At 34.0% G+C, this 18,701-nt stretch overlaps 1 protein-coding gene and 1 pseudogene across 1 annotated transcript; one reads left to right on the top strand and one right to left on the bottom strand.

Moving 5' to 3' along the window:
• Window positions 1-2,908: 2,908 nt before the first annotated feature.
• On the bottom strand, window positions 2,909-3,955 carry LOC145597057 (putative serine/threonine-protein kinase WNK6). Its single transcript, XM_081653235.1, has one exon. It carries the CDS (start codon window positions 3,953-3,955, stop codon window positions 2,909-2,911), a length of 1,047 nt encoding a protein of 348 aa, XP_081509361.1.
• Window positions 3,956-5,739: 1,784 nt separating this feature from the next.
• Window positions 5,740-7,532, top strand: LOC145598132 (UDP-glycosyltransferase 89B2 pseudogene; annotated as a pseudogene).
• Window positions 7,533-18,701: the final 11,169 nt, after the last annotated feature.

The raw sequence follows: 18,701 nt of genomic DNA, 5'->3' as shown, positions 1-18,701 counted from the left end.
CTAAAGTATCACTAACATACCTAGAATTATTCAGAAAATTCCTGTACTATCATAAACCAAAGTCTAATTTTGTACTAAAGAATCAATTAAACTGATGAGCCTAGAATAAGCTACTGCCAAGAAATAAAATCCTTCAATTCTGATGCAACTACATATTGTGTCTTCCTGTTGCCACTTCCCTCATTGTATCTATTCCGATCAGACGATTCACCTTGCAAGTGTTTCCTGATTAGCTGTCAGTCGGGCCTCTTCATCATCAGATGTACCAATGCCAGGCAGGACAGGCATTCCCTCTTCATCAGCAAATGTATTTATGTCAGGCAAGACGCGCATTCCCTCTTCAACATCATCAGATGCATTGATGTCAGGCAACACAAGCATTCCATGCTGCTGCTGTGGCTGCTGTTGCGTCTTCTGTTGGACCTCTTCATCAGCTGCAGCTGCATTATTGTCATCAGGCATTCCATGCTGATGCTGTTGCTGATCCTGCTGCGCGTCTTGGTTGTGTGGCATTATGATTGGGGGAGCATCTGCCTGATGATTCACAAGAGTTCTTGCAGTAGATGAAATCCGAAGAGATGAAACCCTGTCAAAGATATAAACCATGTTGCTGTCATTGCCATCATATGCAGCCACAAGTTTTGCTATCAGTAGCTCAATACTCTCAGAAATCGATGCGGCCCCTACATCAGACAGAGCAAGTGATTGTCTTAAACCCTCCACAACTCGCTCAACTGTATCATGATTGAATGTAAACACAAAACTATCACTGATATACCTTATCCTAACAAACCCGAGTATTATTGCACCGCCCCTTAGTCTCAAAATTTGTCCTCCTAATGTGAATCTCCCACGCTCTCTGTCAATTTCCCTAGCAGACGGCAGTAGCAATACATCCCTCTGATCATTCACAGGAACCCTCACACTCGGTGCAAGAAACGGATCATTCAAGAGATCAGTTACAGTAGTCATAACAGTTGTAGGAATCAGACACCTCTGAATGAACTTCTTAAGCTGCTGATCTTTCACTCTTTTCAGTTCAGCAGGCATTACACGCGAACCAACCGGCCTACTCTCCACATTTTCCTTAGTCAGCATCTGTAACACGGTCATCCCAAAATAGTATATCTCAGACCGCGAAACATCACAAAGATCAGCACTAGCTTCAGGAGAAACGGGTACATCCCAACCCATAAACGCGGCTTCATTCAGATCTCCTATCTTAACTGAGCCTGTTACTCCAACAACAATGTTTTCACACCTAATATTCTGATGAATAATCGCCGGACTTCGTTCGTGTAGATAATGTAACCCTTCAAGAATCTGTCGACACCAAATCTTGATTATAGGCAATGTAGTACTATCTAAAATCAAGCGATTATTCCTGGTATAATCTCTCAAATTACAAAAATATAACTCAGTAATCATGTCAACCGTGTTCGAGTTTGGATCAACCCAATGATCGTAGCATTTCAGAATACTAGCATGGTCAGAATCCTTCAAATCATGAGCTTCATCCATCAAACAATCAAAATTTTCCTCTGTTATATTCTTCTTAGCCCAAGCAATAACTCTGTTATTAACCCTGTCTAATCCCTTGTAAACTACTTTCGATACGTCTTGTTCAATGATGTTATCGTACTGTGTGTATTGCCTTGTCGTATCATCGTCTCCATGTGAACTCGAAGCCGCCATTACTAGTTAATAACTACAGCAAAACAGAATTAAAGAAAGATTTGTAATGGAATCAAGTTGATTCTAATGGACGGAATTTTTTATTGTGTTTAAAGGAAAAAAAAGAAGGAAATTTTGGAGTAGTACGTTGAAATTGAATGAGTTGATGATGAAATGAATTAGAATGGTAGTGTACAAGGGTATTTATAATGGTTAGTATTTGGTTGTTACAAATATCCAAATCATAATATATACAAACTGATTAATATTCAATTATTTATCCATTTGTTGTAGTAGTGTGTTAAGTTAGTTATCAAGATCAAGAAATAGAAAATGCCCTTTCTTGATTTTGATTTTTATTTAAAAAATAAATCTTTATTTTGATGCCTCTAATTTTGTTTTATTGAAGCCTATTTTCTTTTTTCTTTGAGTACGTACAATCCATCAAGTTGAGATGTTCTTTAGAAAAAAGATTGTCCGATTTGACATTAATACGGTTTGGTTTAGATTGAGGAATGTTAAACCGTATTTTTACGATTTGGTTCGAGAAATATCAGACCGTATTTTTAAGATTTGGTTTGGTTCGAGAAATGTCAAACTGTGTATTTTTACGATTTGATTTGGTTCGAGAAATGTCAAACACTCAAACCATACTTATTTTTATGATTTGACCCTAATTAGTCCTATTAACTTGACCCGGCTAGCTCAAGTTGAACACTATAATCAAAGAATTCTAGTGAACTTACCCTAATTAGTCATACTAACTTGATCTGCTTTAATTGAACACTTTTTTTAAAGAATTCTGGTGACATAAATTTATAGCCCGAGTTTATAGTAGTAAAGAGATGAAAGGATTGAACAGTAAAAGAAAATGGACATAGAAGATACTAATTATATAGAAAGAAAAACAAATTGCATTCTCTGTTTTTATTAAAATCTTATGACTAACACACCAATGTTCATATGTCTAAATCACACAATTACAACGAAAATTAATCAAGAAATGAAAAAATAAATCTCAGTTGGACCTAAAACTGAGAAATCAAACTTATTGACACACTAAGTATCACTAACATACCTAGATTTATTGAGAAATTTATGACATAAACGAGTCTAATTTTGAACTAAACAATCAAACTAATGAGTCTAGAAATAAGCTACTGACATGCCAAGAATTAACAGATTTCTGAAGCAACTATACTCTGTCTTCCTGTATGTTGCCACTTCCCTCATCTTAATCACTCCCATCAGACGTTTCACCTTCCTTCCCTGCGAGTCTTTCCGCCATCAGTCTGGCATCTTCAGAAGCAGCAGCTGTGTTACTGTCGTCAGTAGCACCCTCAGACTCTGGCATCAGTTGGGCATCTTCAGAAGCAGCAGCTGTGTTACTGTCGTCGATAGCACCTTCAGACTCTGCAGCTGCACTAGTGATGGTAGCAGGCTGCAGTTGAATTGTAGGCCAGGGCCAAGCAGGTGGTACTGATGTGCTGCCAGAAGGCGCATTCCTCGGCACAAGAAACGGGTGTTTCAGGAGTTGAGTAACTGTAGTTCCAAGATCAGCAACACACTCCTCAATGAAGCTCCTAAGCCCTTGGTCCTGTACCTTTCTCAATAGCTTCATATCCATTAATCGCGATGTGCTGTTTGCAGCATCCTTATTCACCATCTGCAGCGCGCACAGCCCAACACAGTATATCTCAGACCGCTCTATCGTTCGAGTAATAACAGCACCATACTCACGACTACTCTTGGGTGCAAGAATCTTCGCGACATTCAAATCTCCTAGCTTAATCGTGCCTGAATTTCCAACAACACAGATGTTTTCGCACTTGAGATTACTATGAAAAATCGGTTCATCTTGACTGTGAAGAAAATCAAGCCCTGTCAGAATCTGTTGACACCAATTCTTGATTGCTGGACTGTTTTCTTTGACCTGATGTTTCTGAATGTAATCCTTCAAATTCCCATCATAAAGCTCAGTAATCATGTTAAACTCAACTTTGGTATCTGGGTCACACCAATAATGGTAGCATTTGATTACATTCTGATGATTTAAACTCTTCAACAACTTAGCTTCTGTAATCAAAGTATCAAGATTATTATGTCTAAGAAATTTCTTGCACCAAGCAACTTCTCTGCGATTAGTCTTATCATATCCCAAATAAACTTCTTTAAGATGGCCCTCGTCAATCAGCTTACTGTACCTTGTGTATCGCCCTGTAGAATCTGTCTCCCTAACCTTATAATCGTCGTCTCCTCCGCTTGAACTCGAACCTGCCATTACTTCTAGTTAATGACAACAGCAGGACAGAACTAAAGAAAGAATTGCAATGGAATCAAGCTAATTAATGAAGTTGTGTTTGGAGGAAAAACAGAAGGAAATTTTGGAGAAGTACGTGGAAATCGAATGAGTTGATGAAATGAATTAGAATGGTGGTGTAAAAGGGTATTTATAATGGTTAGTATTTGGTATTTTGGTTGTTACAAATATCCAAACCATTATATTTACAAACCGATTAATCTTCAATTTATCCATTTGTTGTAGTAGTTAGTTAAGTTAGTTATCAAGATCAAGAAATAGAAAATGCCCTTTCTTGATTTTGAATTTTTCTTTTTTTTTTCTTTCCTTTTTTTTTTTTTTTTTTTTTTTTGAGAAACCTTTCTTGATTTTGATTTTTTTTTTATAATTATGATGAAATGAATTTTTATTAGTTAGTTAAGTCAGTTTTTTTTTTTCTTCATTTTTTTTTAGAGGAAAAGCCTCTACTTTGTTTTATTGAAGCCTATAATAATTCTTTTTTCATTGAATACGTACTATGTAACAAGTAATCGTGTCAAAAAAAAAAACAAGTAGTCGTCTATATTACTTTGCATGTTTTAGTGATAGACTTTGTAAGTTTGTCTATTAACTTTTTAATTAGAAATATGGATTTGAATTATAATTAACTAATAAAACTATACGTTTGTCATCATTTGGAAATTGGAATAGCATACTTTTTGTCTTATTGAGATGTTCTTTCGAGAGAAGATTGTCCGGTTTGACATTATTGTGGTTTAGTTCAAGAAAATGTCAAACCGTGTTATTACAATTTGGTTTGGGTTATGTCCTAAACCGACCGCGAACACCTCTAAATACAACGGGTTAATCTTATATGCATTGACAAACTTAAAAGTCAAAGTATTCCAAGCAAAAGAGAACGGAGGACATATACTAATAATAATAGATGTTTATAATTGTATTTGGTCCAAATAAAACGCAAGTACAATACAAATTTCAAAGGACTAAAGGAGTAAGTTGGCCCTTATTTTTAAACTAATTAAACCAAGACCTTATTAGTAGATGCTAAAAGTTGTGAACATTTAGAAAATAATTTTTAATTTCAAAGGGTTTAACTTACAACTTATTAAGCACAAGGTAGTGAAACAAGTCAAGCAATATTAAATGGACCTAATATAGCTTACGTGCCAAGAGTTTTTCGTCTAACAAACAACAAAGCATATTTCTTTGCATAATATAGCTTTTCTTATCTAAAATAATATAATGTTGACTATGATGTAGATTACCTTGATTAGAATGGATATAATAGAATCAAAATGAAATTGCTGTATCTTTTTCCTTTTGTCGGATCGTCAATATGAAATTGAAATTATAGAAAACCCAATTTTCATTATTCACGTCTAAGGGTGATAGAATTAGCAATATATTTTATTTTTTACGGAGTAATAAGATGAAAATCCATACTAAACCATCACACACAGCTCCATCAAATTGTTCCTAAAAGTAGTAGTATCTTAATCAATGATTATAATCTAAATTATCCAAATATACCGCTCAACAAAATCCATACTTTGTAAGTTAAACTAAGATTTTCATAGACGACCACAATCAACGGCTCCCTCGTATACATAAAGGTCAAAAAAGCTATTACACTACAAACTTTCGTACATCATTCAACTCACTTTATTATATTTGGACTAACCACTGAATAGTGAACACATTCATGAATCACGATCCATTTCAACCAATAATTTCATCATTTCCATCAAACTTTCCAACCTTTATTGAAACGCTTTATATTCATCCATTCATTCATTCCTCCATTATTATTCTTCTGCAACCCTACTTAAATACCCACCATTCATTCATTCACTCAATCACCTACTCCCTAATATAAGGACCTCCCATTTTATTTCCACCATTATTATTATTATTCATTCATCTCTCATTTTCCTCTATTAGGTACACAAATGGCACCCGAAATCGGAACCGGAACCGATACCGAACCCGAAACAACTCATATCTTGGTGATCCCGTACCCTGCACAAGGTCATATGATACCATTATTAGATCTCACGCACCACCTTCTATCCACGCGCCGCCTTACCATCACCGTCGTAACCACCCCTATGAACCTTCCTCTATTATCTCCTTTGCTTACTCTTTTTCCTTCCAATATTACCCCTCTTGTATTACCCTTTCCTTCGGCTCCCGGAATTCCCGCCGGAAAAGAGAATACCAAGGACTTACCGCCGGCGAGTTTCCGGCAGATTATACCTGCTCTGGCGAGATGGCGGGATCCGATAGGTCACTGGTTCGAATCTCATCCAAGTCCTCCTGTGGCGATTATTTCGGATATGTTTCTTGGTTGGACGCATCGTTTTGCGGTTGAGATGGGGGTTAAACGCGTCGTTTTTTCTCCGTCGGGGGGTATGGCTTTATCCGTTATTTATTCACTTTGGAAGAATATGCCTAAAGGAGGGGATCAAAACGGTGACGTTTTGTTTGAGGATGTACCGAGTTGTCCGAAATACCCTTGGTGGCAGCTGTCCCCTGTTTATAGGTCTTACGTGGAAGGGGACCCGGATTTGGAGTTGATTAAGGAAGGGTTTTGGGATAATATGGCTAGTTGGGGGCTTGTGGTTAACTCTTTTGATGGGTTGGAAAGAGTTTATTTGGACCATTTGAGAGGTAGTATGGGTTACGATGATCGGATTTGGGATGTGGGCCCATTGGTTCCCGCTAAGGGGTACAAGGATCGAGGTGGAGCTAGTTCGATTGAGGTGGATAAGATGTTGGCTTGGCTTGACACATGCCGAGATAATGAGGTGGTTTATGTGTCGTTTGGAACCCAAGCTATACTAACAAGTCAACAAATTGAGGCGATTGCTGAAGGATTGGAAAGAAGTGGGGTTCGATTTATTTGGCCAATAAGGGACCATGCCACGACTAGGCAAATGGAAGGAGACCGTGAGACGGTCATGACCGGATTTGAGGATCGTATGGCAGGTCGAGGGATTGTCATAAGAGGGTGGGCTCCACAAGTTTTGATATTGAGGCATCGGGCCGTTGGCACATTCTTGACTCATTGTGGGTGGAACTCTATTCTTGAAGGAATCATGGCTAGTGTAAGGTTGCTTGCTTGGCCATTTAGTGCCGATCAATTTTCAAATGCAACATTGCTAGTGGACTACTTGAAAGTTGGGGTTAGAGTTTGTGAGGGATCTAACACGGTTCCAGATCCATGCGACTTGGCTCGAATCTTAGCCAACTCGGCTAATCAAGACGAAGCTAGTAGACAAAAGATCGTCAAATTACAAAGTAATGCATTAGAGGCTTTAAGTGAGACTGGAAGTTCTTCCAAAGCCTTATCTAGGTTTGTTAACAAGTTATGTGAGCTAAAGACAAGGCCTAAAAGTCACATCATTTCTCATAACAATCACGTTGAATGATGTGAATGCTTAATGTTTGTATTATGTATTTATGTGATAATGTAAGTTAGTTGGTTAAAGTTATGAAGTTTTTAGAGGATATCTATACTATCTATTAAAAGACGTTCCTTTTAAAGAAACGGTGCCACGTGGCACTCTTCAACGTAGATGAAATTATGGTTTGATCTAGATTCGAACCCGCAACCTCCAACAAATAAAGGTTTTACACTTACCATCTCAACTAGCTTTTATTAGTGTTTTAAATTTCACATAATTAACATTATATCTTCCTTTCAAATTAGAGGTTATTTAATTTATTTATTTTTCACAAGATTAGAAAATAAATACATATGAAGTAAAAAACCATAACATTCGAGGTAACGCCCGAATCACACTCAGATGGACATAATTATCAAATTAAAAAAGTTCAGTACAAAATAGCACCTTCGGGGATCGCGCGGGACACACACTAGTTATAGATTTATAATTGGTTACATCATTATGTAAAATATTAATAATAAATTATTTTATGATAGTGATTTTTTTAAAAAAAAAAAAAAACTATGAGGTAATCCTATTTATTCAAAACCATTGGCGTTAAAGATAATTTTAACAAAAATCCTATGCACGGAGTACAATAAAAGTTGATTTGGTCTTTATTTAATTTAAATTTTTAATTAGGTATGTATTAGTCTATAGTACCATTCATTTGGTCTTTATTTAATTTTATATTGTATGATACAAAGTCTTTTTCAGTAGGAAAAGTCACTATAATAAAAAAAAAAAAAACCCAAGCAAGTAGCAAACTTTAAAACGTTATTATATCTCTAATATTGCAATGTGCTTGAAAAATGCAGTTGTTTTGTTGGTCGATTTTTTTTGTTGGACCCTACTAGTACAAAGATCTGTTGGGCTCTAAACAGTAAACTTCCAAGAAATTCAAATTATTGAATAATCAACATTCAATGTCTTGGATTTTCCTTGAGAAAATGAGAAGACATTCTTCTAGATGTATCTTTGGAAAATACTATTCCGTACTTTTATTAGTTTATATGCAATGTAAAAAGTTAAAAAAAAAAAAAAAAAGTTGCAAATAGAAGTAATTAATAAATTAAATGGGTAATGCTATATGTAGCCAAGCATTAAATTCACTCTTAGAAATTGTATAAAATTAGGAATTCATGACAAAAAACATGCATAAATCTTTGTAATTAGTGTTTATATTTTTATGATTTCTGAACTTTTTACGATTTTCAAGCGTAAATTTAATGCTTATATGTAGCCCTAAGGGCTATGTATAGCATTTTCCTTAATAAATTTAGCCTTAAAAATATTACCAAGGTGCTATTCTATTGTGCATCCTATATAAATATCTTTTAGGAAATGTTAACCATGGTTATAGTTAACCCTTAGAGTTTTATATATTATGAATGTTTGCATAATAAACAAATACTATCTTGAGCTATACCTTAACCAGCTAAGCTAGTTCTCAAGCAATATAACAAGCTAAGCTAATGTTACGACTCAATACCCAAAAGAAACGGGTCGAGGAATATGAGACAGGTAGTACAAACATTGTAAAAAGCTTATGAGCTACAAAGTACTTCGAACATAAGGTTCAAAATGGAATTATACTTTCATTTTTTCAGCCCATGCATGCTAACACAAGATCAAAAGTTGAGCCAAGCAGTAACTGAACTTAAAATTGCCTAGTTAACCCTTTTTTTTTTTTTTAATAAAAAACTGAAATTTAATTTTAAATTTATGCGTCTCATATACTTCATTTTTCATATTCCTAGTTTCTCTATTCTTGAAACTCACTGAAACCAACGATGTTGGTGGAAGGTGTTAGAAACATTGTGTGTTTACAAGGATACGAAATTAACAAAACGAAGAAATAGAATGAGAAATCGAATGAACCATCGTGCCCTTGATAATGAAGGACCATCGACATGAACACAATTATTGTTGAATCCCATTGTAACCCACTTATGAGTGTCCTACATTGGAGAAAGAGAAGAGATGGTTTCACTTTATAAGGTAGAGGAGTACCTCCTACTATTGCCAATTGGTTTTAGTATGGAAGCTCCAAAGCCTTGTTTGTGGCCCAAACTCTCCTCCTCCTTGTTCGGGTTGCGCAGGCCCATTTCATACTGTTTCGAAATTTCACAATTATACTTGGTGCAACCGGCACCTGTTGGTTGTTGGCTATCTATGTTATTTCTCTTGGCCGGTTGGTTCGTGTATATTGTCTTTTTATATTGGTTGTTTGATTAATTGACTTTTAAGAAATATGTTTGGTTAACTTAGTTGTTGGTCGTTGTTAAGGTACAAAATTGACCTTTGAGGGCATTGATATGTTTACTTAATTATGCTTCCTTTTTTTTTTTACTTGCGAAATTTCAATTTTCACGCTTGTCGATGCATTATTTCAACCGCTAATATTTTTAATCACCAATACATAAAAAGTATAAACATGTGATATTAAAACAGTGTAACTAGAGACAAATCTAACTAACAAAATCTCACATAACCATATTATTGCTTAGCTATAAATCATACAAACTAGTCAAAGTGGCACATATGAATAATGTAAAAGTCAAACTGTTGGAAGTAAAAAAAAAATGGAGGAAGTATATACTTTTACATCCTTAATCTTTATAAGCATAGCATAATGCATTTATACATTGAAATTTTTCATTGTACCCACATGACTATATTTTTTCTTATATATGAATCACCAACATTATATTGGTCAAACTAGAACATGTGAATAGTACAAAAATTAATCAATTCAATTATAAATTATGAATTATTGATTACTTAATTATTGATTATTGATTATTTATTATTGATTATTGATTCTTAATTACTCCAAATTAATTTATAAAATATTATTAGTGAAAAATAAGGGTAGAAAAGTAATTTTAAAGGTGAAAAGCAAAAAAGGTTTTATTTTTGTGGAAACGCCATGCCGATTTCTGAGTTAACCAAAAAGTCATTTACCAAACACTTTTTTTTTTTTTTTTTTTGGTTATTTAACCAAGAGAAAAAAGAAAAGTTATTTTCCCTCCAAAAATAAAAAATAAAAAAGAAAAGTCATTTGCCAAACAGCCCTAGAACATATAAAGTTGGTTAGAATTTATTGTTTTGAGAAAACATGGAGTTAAGTGTTGTTCACATCAAACATAATCGAATAATCAACCCAAAGAAAGTCACACGTAATATATTGCAGAGAAGAAAGAAAAGAGTATGTATAAACTTAGCATTTAGCAATAATCAAAATATTGAATCAAATGCATGAATAATAAAATAATAAAAAAATTGTGATGAAGATGATAAGGTTGAAATGGGAAATTCCCTGTTTCTCATGATGGCATTTTCGTGAATAAATCAACAACTTTTTCAATATTATGGGCTCCACAGTTGAATAAAGTTGAAAAAGTTTTTGATTTATTCACAAAAATGCCCCATGAGAAACGAATTCGTTTCTCACGGTGAGAAACTGGGGCTTCCTTTGAAATCCCTATAATCAAACAATAATATAATTTGAATATAGCTCCAATAGGGCTCCAACGCGCCCAGTCCATCGAGCAAGCCTCGAGCCATTGAGCGTGACATTGCGCGCTCGATCAGCCCAAGCTTCACTGCCTAGGCAGACTATACTCAAACAGGAGGGTTACGGGGACCCCTAGTGTATCCGGAGTAGTCCTTGTGCATCAAAGTAAACCAATCCTCATTAGCAGCTTCATTGTCATAGGATTTTTGCTTATCAAAGTTATCAGTCGTTGTTCCTACACTTTTTCCTTTTTGTTTCTTGGCTTTGCGTAACCATGTCACATCCTTGCCTTTTTTATCCTGCAATGGAAATATACATGGTAAATAAAACTTCTGTGAATTTCAACTTGTTAGACTTCTTTTTGTTTTTTTTGCACTTTCAACCAAAGATAAGATTTTGAGATTTTCATATGAAAATACAAGTATATAATAGTACGAACCTAATGAGATTTCATTTTTACTCAAAATAAATAGTGCACCAACAAGGTCAAAAATTAGTCCAATCTAAAAAAACTGAATCAACTGTCTTCCTTAAACTCTATGAAGAAGTGAAAAATGAAAGTTAGTGTCAATATAATTATATTGTCATATTTTCAGTGGCATTTTGGTTAAAATAGTGGATTTCGGAGATATATGTGAGGTATGTATATATGATTTCAACTCCAAGATTTAACAACTAACAAGGACTATTTCATGATATGGTATAATAATTTTAATGAGTGTATTAGATGTAATTAATTCTACCTTGGCAGTTATGGTTTGATGAATGCCTTTAGCTTCTATAGTCTCATATTGCGGATTGAATTTATCCTCCAAAGTGCCTGCAACATAGGTAAATAAAATTCATAATTCTATATCATAATCGAGATAGATTAAAGATCAAATAAAGATCGAGAAAACAAAGCAACATAATTATGTGTACATACATACCTTGATGATAAAGAGCGTGATGCTTAAAAATGGAGTCTCTAGCTTCAAGCAAAGTAAACATGAGCACAAAGATAAGACTACTTAGCCTTATGGACATCATTTTTTTGTATTGTATTATTCTACTTTGGAATAATTAGCTATTATTTTGTTGATTACAACAAAAATGAAGTAAGTTTTGAATATGTAATGGTATTTTGTTATATAATGGTACGTATATTATTTTATTTTTTTTTGAGGGGAATAATGGTATGTATATAATCATACAAAGTATTATCATTAGCACTGTCAAAACGGTTTGACAGTTCGGTTTCGGTTCGGTTTGAAATCGAGTCGGTTTGGAATCGGTTTAATTGTCTTGCGGGTCGGTTTTGGTTCGGTTTAAATAGTTATCGGTTCGATTCGGTTTCGGTTTATTCTTAAGCGGTTTTAATTCGGTTCGGGTTGTAAACAGTCCAGGTAGTAAACGGTTCGGTGCAGGCGGGTTGCGGTTTGTTAACGGTGCGGCGTAAACGGTTTTTATCCCGGTTCAAACAGTTTCGGGTTGGAAACGGTTTCGGGTTAGAAACAGTTCGGTTCTTTTTTGGTTCAATTTATAACTGGTTCGGATCTTTTTCGGTTCAGTTTTTAACTGGTTCGGTTTTTTTTTGGTTCAATTTATAACTGGTTCGGTTCTTCGATGGTTTAACCACTTTAACGTTATTCATATCGGTTCCATTTCAAGTTTACTAAATTACGGTTCGGGTCGGTTTTCGGTTTCAAAAAATAAATTGTTTATCGAGTTGTTTGGATTCGGGCAGTTAAATGGCTTTGGTTTGAAATTTGATAGTACTTGCTAACCTTTTGCGTTCACAAATTTTATATAAAGTCGGCAAGTCGCGAATCATTTCATATTTATGCAACATATTATAAACAAATTCTCATTGATTTTATAAATACATATTATATTCTGTTTCAAGTTTAGTCATACTGATTTTACTAGTTTATTACGAAGTAGATTATAAGAGTTAGTGTATTAATTTATTATTGTTATACAATTAGGTTATTATATGCTTCTTATTTAATCATTTATATACTACGCCAATCATAATCATGATTTGATGAGTTCTTGACTTCTTGTGAAATGGAAATTTGCAGTTTGGTTCATAAACGGTTCGGTTTATAACCAGTTCGGTTTACAATCAGTTCGGTTTTTAAATGGTTCGGTGCAAACGGGTAGCAGTTTGCTAACGGTTCGGTGTAAGTGGTTTTTTTGCCAGTTTAAACGGTTTCGGGTTGGAACCGGTTTCGGTTTAGATACGGTTCGGTTCTTTTTCGGTTCGGTTTTCATTCAGTTCGGTTTATATTCGGTTCGGTTTGTTAACGGGTTCGGTTCTTAAACGGTTTACCATTACTCGGGTCGATTCGGTTTCGGGTTTACTAAAATACGGTTCGGGTCGGTTTTCGGTTTCAAAAAATTCGGTTTTTAATTGGTTCGGTTCTCATTTGGGTCGGTCAGTTTCGGACAGTTAAACGGTTTCGGTTTGAAATTTGACAGCACTAATTATCATAGCTTGATGTCAATATGTCATGAAGTTTCCAAAAAAAAAAAAAATATACATTGATATCATGATATGAGCGGTGGGCCGTTATGTAAACCTTAAAATGCCAAAAAATAATCAAATGAAAGAAAATAAATTAACAAAGATATATGGCCCTAATTGCCAGCTCATGGGCTATCTCTTTTTTTTTTTTTTTTTTTTTTTGAATTTTACTTTGGGCTAATTTTACCGGGTAAATGTAAAATTATTTGGGCTTCAACCAATGTTAGGCCCTAGATGGCTCCTATAGGACATATCAACTTCTTTTACATAATTTTTACTTATTCATAATAATTAGGGAGAATATTTATAGTTAAATTTATGTAAAACGTGTCATCTAATTTGAAATGGTTGTAGTACATTGTAAAGAGTGTACATACTACATAGCAATATAGCATATAAGTAATATAACATTCAACCTATTAAATATTTAGCACCAAGCTAAGCTTGGTCTACTGGAAAGGAGACCTCCCCATCAATGACAATTTGGGGGTGGGATTCCCTCACCTCCCCCCTCCCCCCTCCCAAATTATCTAACCCGCTAACACGGGCCGGGTTAACCCATGAGGGGTTTCAATCTGATAGGGCCTTTCATAAAAACCTATTAACTATTTAGCAAATCGTGTCATCTAAATGTACATTGTAAAGAGTGTACATACTACGTAGGCAACGTAGCATGTAAGTGATATAACATCCAACCTCGAAAACTCTCCGTTGTGTGTGTCACCTTCATTTTTCCAGGCCATACTTATACAAGAACAAAATTTGAGCCAAAAAAGCAGACATTAATAAACTCAAAACTGCCTAGATAATAATAAAACTGAAAAATTATGGTACATATATGTATATCTTCATATACTCCCTAGTCCTATTTTCACTAATCTCAGTTGCAAAACTCAAACTAACGATTGTTGGTGGGAGGGTTACGGCGACCGCCACCGTTTCCGGGGTAGTCTCTGTTCATCAAAGTCGTCCACTCTTCATTAGCAGCTTCAAGGTCATGGGACTTTAGCTTCTGAAAGCTTTCATTTGTCGTTGTTCCTACACTTTTCCCGTTTTGTTTCCTGGCATTACTTATCTCCTCATCTGTTACCTCCTTAGTTTTTTTGTCCTGTTTCAACAGAAATATGCAGGATGTATTCAAATCGAGTTCAAATGAGCAAAAACATAGGTTAGGGGTGTACCACGCTTTTTTTATGTACAATCGGGTGTATAATGGAATCTATGGTTACGTGACCATTGACAATTACCCTCATATATTAACAAAAAAATAAGGGGAAAGTGATTTGGTGTACCTCAAGTTTTGGTTCTGAGCTCTGCATTCTAGATGGATTGATGTTCCTTCCTGCAACAAAACAATGAGAAGTTTAATTGATCCATAAAAACATTTCTTCAATTCTTACTTACCTTAGTTCGCATGTAATTTCCTAGCAAATAAGTAACAACTAACAAATGGATTAAAAATAAGCAAATACAAGTCATAACATACACTAGAAATAATGAGATTTTGCAAGTAATTACATGTAAAATATATATTTGCTCCAATATCATATATATATATATAAGAAAAAAAAATGAAAATTTCCTTTGAACATTAATGAATCTCTATATTGTAATTGAATAAATACAATTTGTATGAGAATCTATCTGCTCTAACTAACATTTTTTCTACCATAGCCTATGATTAATTTGTTTTTTGTTTTTTTTTTTTTTTTTTTGGACAAAATTTGAAGTAGCAAATATATAAGTTTGCTAACTTCTTAATAATAGTAACACTAATCTCAATTATGCCTAGGTGGATGAGAATTTGGAAAGTGGTAATCAGCACTTAATGCTACAAAACCAGCAGGAAACTTGGCATTCTTCTTAGGAATACTTCTAACACTTTGATTACATATTACATCCATTTTTCTTCTCTTCTTCCCTTTATTGTTACATGATTTCCATGAAGAAGGTGTTGCACCTGAGATCTTTGAACTCCTCCTATCCATTGGCATCTTAGCTAGCTCTTTCGTGTTCGCCTTCTCTTTCTTGGACTCATCTTTTGAAGTTAATTTCCTTCCTTTTAACATCATTTTATTGCCTTCTTCCTCTGGAATAATAGGTATGGACTTGATTTCCTGGAAGTTGTACATAAATTTAGTTCAAAGTATATGAAACGATGTTTTCACTAGGTATAAATGACATAAATTAGGTAATACTAAAACAATTATTGACAATGCAATTAAGAGAATTAGATTTCTCCTCGTTAGATTGAAGGGTTTCCTAATGTTTAATTTTTTTTCTTACCTTTTCAAAAGGGGGGTTGGGGGGGGGGGTGTTGAATTAGAAATGTAGAATTGGCAATTCATTTAAGAGAGTTTACTTGCAAACAATTCGAGTGAAAAATCAAGAGATTAAGATTAATTTTATCAATATAGTCGTCATAGTGTTATATATATTTCAGTGGCATTTCATGTAATTTTTCTAAATTGATGGGGGGTTTTGGAGAGGTTGAAAACAGGGTTTTGGGAGATTTTTGTGGGGGTATGATTTGAACTATTCACAAATCTCGGAGATTAACTATGACTACTTCATGATGTGATAATATAGAAATTTAATTACGAGTATACATACAGAGGTAAAATTCTACCTTGACAACTTTGGTTTGATAAATCCCTTTAGCTTCTATAATTTCATTTCTTGTGATTTTCGCCTCCAAAACCCCTGCAATATTATAATAAATTGATGAGTTAATATCATAATTTGAGATTAAAGATCGAAGATCCTCGAAAAAAAAAAAAACAATTAAGTGAACATACATACCTTGATGATAAAGAGGGTGGTGCTTAAAAATGGAGTCTCTAGCTTCAAGCAAAGTAAACATGAGCATAAATATAAAGCAACTTAACCTTATGGGAACCATTATTTGTCTTGTATTCTACTAATTTGGTTTGATTAGTTGTTCTATTCTTGCTTAAACTTGATAGGGAAAATTACACATGAAAGAGGTAGTAATAAGCTTTCAAGTGAAAGAAGTTATGTCTAGGGCTTTAATTTATACATATAGGATGATTAAACTATTTAAAGTGATCGATCAAACAGAAATAATGTAAGTCAAAGCTGCAATTCCAAGGATAATTGGTCAGTTTCAGTTGATAAATTATATAAACTAGTTGTTACTATGTTACTATAAAATAATAATATGGTGGTTATTATATGCTTAACATGTATCAGTAATTTATGCATGTATAGCTCAGAAATCAAAGCTTTGTCTAATGGTGGTGAAATGAGAATTAGTAATATAATGGGGTTTTAAAATGTTAATAACAGCGTGGAACGGAAGATACGGGGTTGTTTTCACTTTTGCACTTGTTTGCTTGCCGTCATGCATGCTCCGAGGTGAAATAGTTCGTAGGGTATGTTTTTGGGTAGCCAAGCTTTGACCATAGATGTACACTATTGTAGTTCCATTCACATCCTATATTCCTATATTGGTCAACAAATTATTCAGAGCGCGGAATTGTGCTTTGAAGTGATATGAAATTTCAGAAAACGTGAATATGATATTTTAAGATGAGATATTGATATATGGTAACGTGTTAGATGCTAGTGTTACATATAGGGTCTTGTTATGTAATGTACTTATATATATCAACGAGTTGTGCATGCTTTAAATTGTCATTTTTCATGTTTTAATACGAGTAATGTTTTATATATGTCATTGCCCCTCTACCATCAATTAACCTCTAGCTATGTTATAATCCAAGCAACCTTAATTATAATAATTCAAATAATAATGGATATAAAAGTCGTAATTAACTTGATGTTTTTATACGTGCTATGAATATTAAGACAATGCATGATAGTTTGAATAATGACTCATAATTATACATATGAGTGTGTTCATATATGCCTAGATTCTTCATGCTTAATATGCAAGTATGCAACACACTCTTACAAGCTCAAATATTTCCTAATCAAAGAAGCCTAACTACAAGTTCAAACTTTGTGAACATAAAAGTGTATGGAAACTTGAAAGCATGAATTAAGTTGGAAGATCAAACCATATGGTAAAAAAGTTTTACTTTTGAAGTGTGAAACAAGAAGCCCACTTTTAGGTTGTAATTACTTTGGAATTGCTTCTTTTACCATCTTTACTTAGCACTATTATTTGACTAATTTACCAAAAAATTTACTGTTTGACTAAGGGTAACATGTCCACATGCTTCAAAGCATGTGACTACCAACAATTACAAGTGATCGAGTTTAAAAAAAGTTGTTGGTGAAAGAGATCTACTAATTAATAATATTTTTTTTTTTTGAAAGATAATAATAATTAATTGTTGTTTATTCAAATAAAAATTATTGCTGTATTATAAACCAATTAACCGAATTAAGGACAGTACTTGAAATTTGAAAAAATCAGATTAGGTTTGGTATATATATGGCTCTTTATTCATATATCACAAATAACTTTGTACATGCAAAAAACCTGATTTTCTGGCAAAATAGTCAGCTTAAAATCTGATTAATGCTGATCTGAATTGAATATTCTGGCCTGGCATATTGTGATTGGCGTTCAAGGAAGAGACAATTATCATCTTGGCATATAATCATTGGTCCATGATTATTAACCCTTATAATTATGTGATTGCTCTGCTTAATTAAAGTACATTAGAGGCATGTACCCTAGCTAAGAACAGCACATTAGAGAAGTGCATATTTGCCTTTTGTACTCCTTAAAATAAGTCTATGTTTTGTTCACCTTATTTTTACGTATATAGAAAACATAATTAAGTTCTAACAAGGTTATATATAAGGGTCACCACCTCTCAAAAAGGTTCACCAGCCAAGTTCAATTTACGACTTAAATAGATTCTAATAATAAGGTATAATAATTACGATCCATGCGACCATGCAGATAAACATAAATTATGTAAATATGTAATGAATATATTTCGAGACAAGTTTGTAGCTATTACATTTCACTACTTCACTCATCATAATCATATATATATCACAAATTTTTGTATGCGGCTGGCCACATGGTGCGGCAGGGGTTACTTGTATGGTGTTACTATAGGTGTTACTTGTTTCTGGGGTTACTTGTATGGGTGTTACTGATTTTGTCAGGGTTACTTGTAGGTGTTACCTGTACTCTGGGGTTACTTGTAGGTGTTACCTGTATTCTGGGGTTACTTGTATGGGTGTTACTGGTTTTGGTCAAGGGTTACTTGTAGGTATTACTTGTATTATGGGGTTACTTGTATA

Source organism: Chenopodium album, chromosome 20, assembly GCF_948465745.1.
Source record: "Chenopodium album chromosome 20, dcCheAlbu1.1, whole genome shotgun sequence".
Classification (NCBI taxonomy): Eukaryota; Viridiplantae; Streptophyta; class Magnoliopsida; order Caryophyllales; family Amaranthaceae; genus Chenopodium; species Chenopodium album.
Note: the sequence above shows the minus strand (reverse complement) of the source record. Positions and strands in the feature narration are given on the sequence as shown.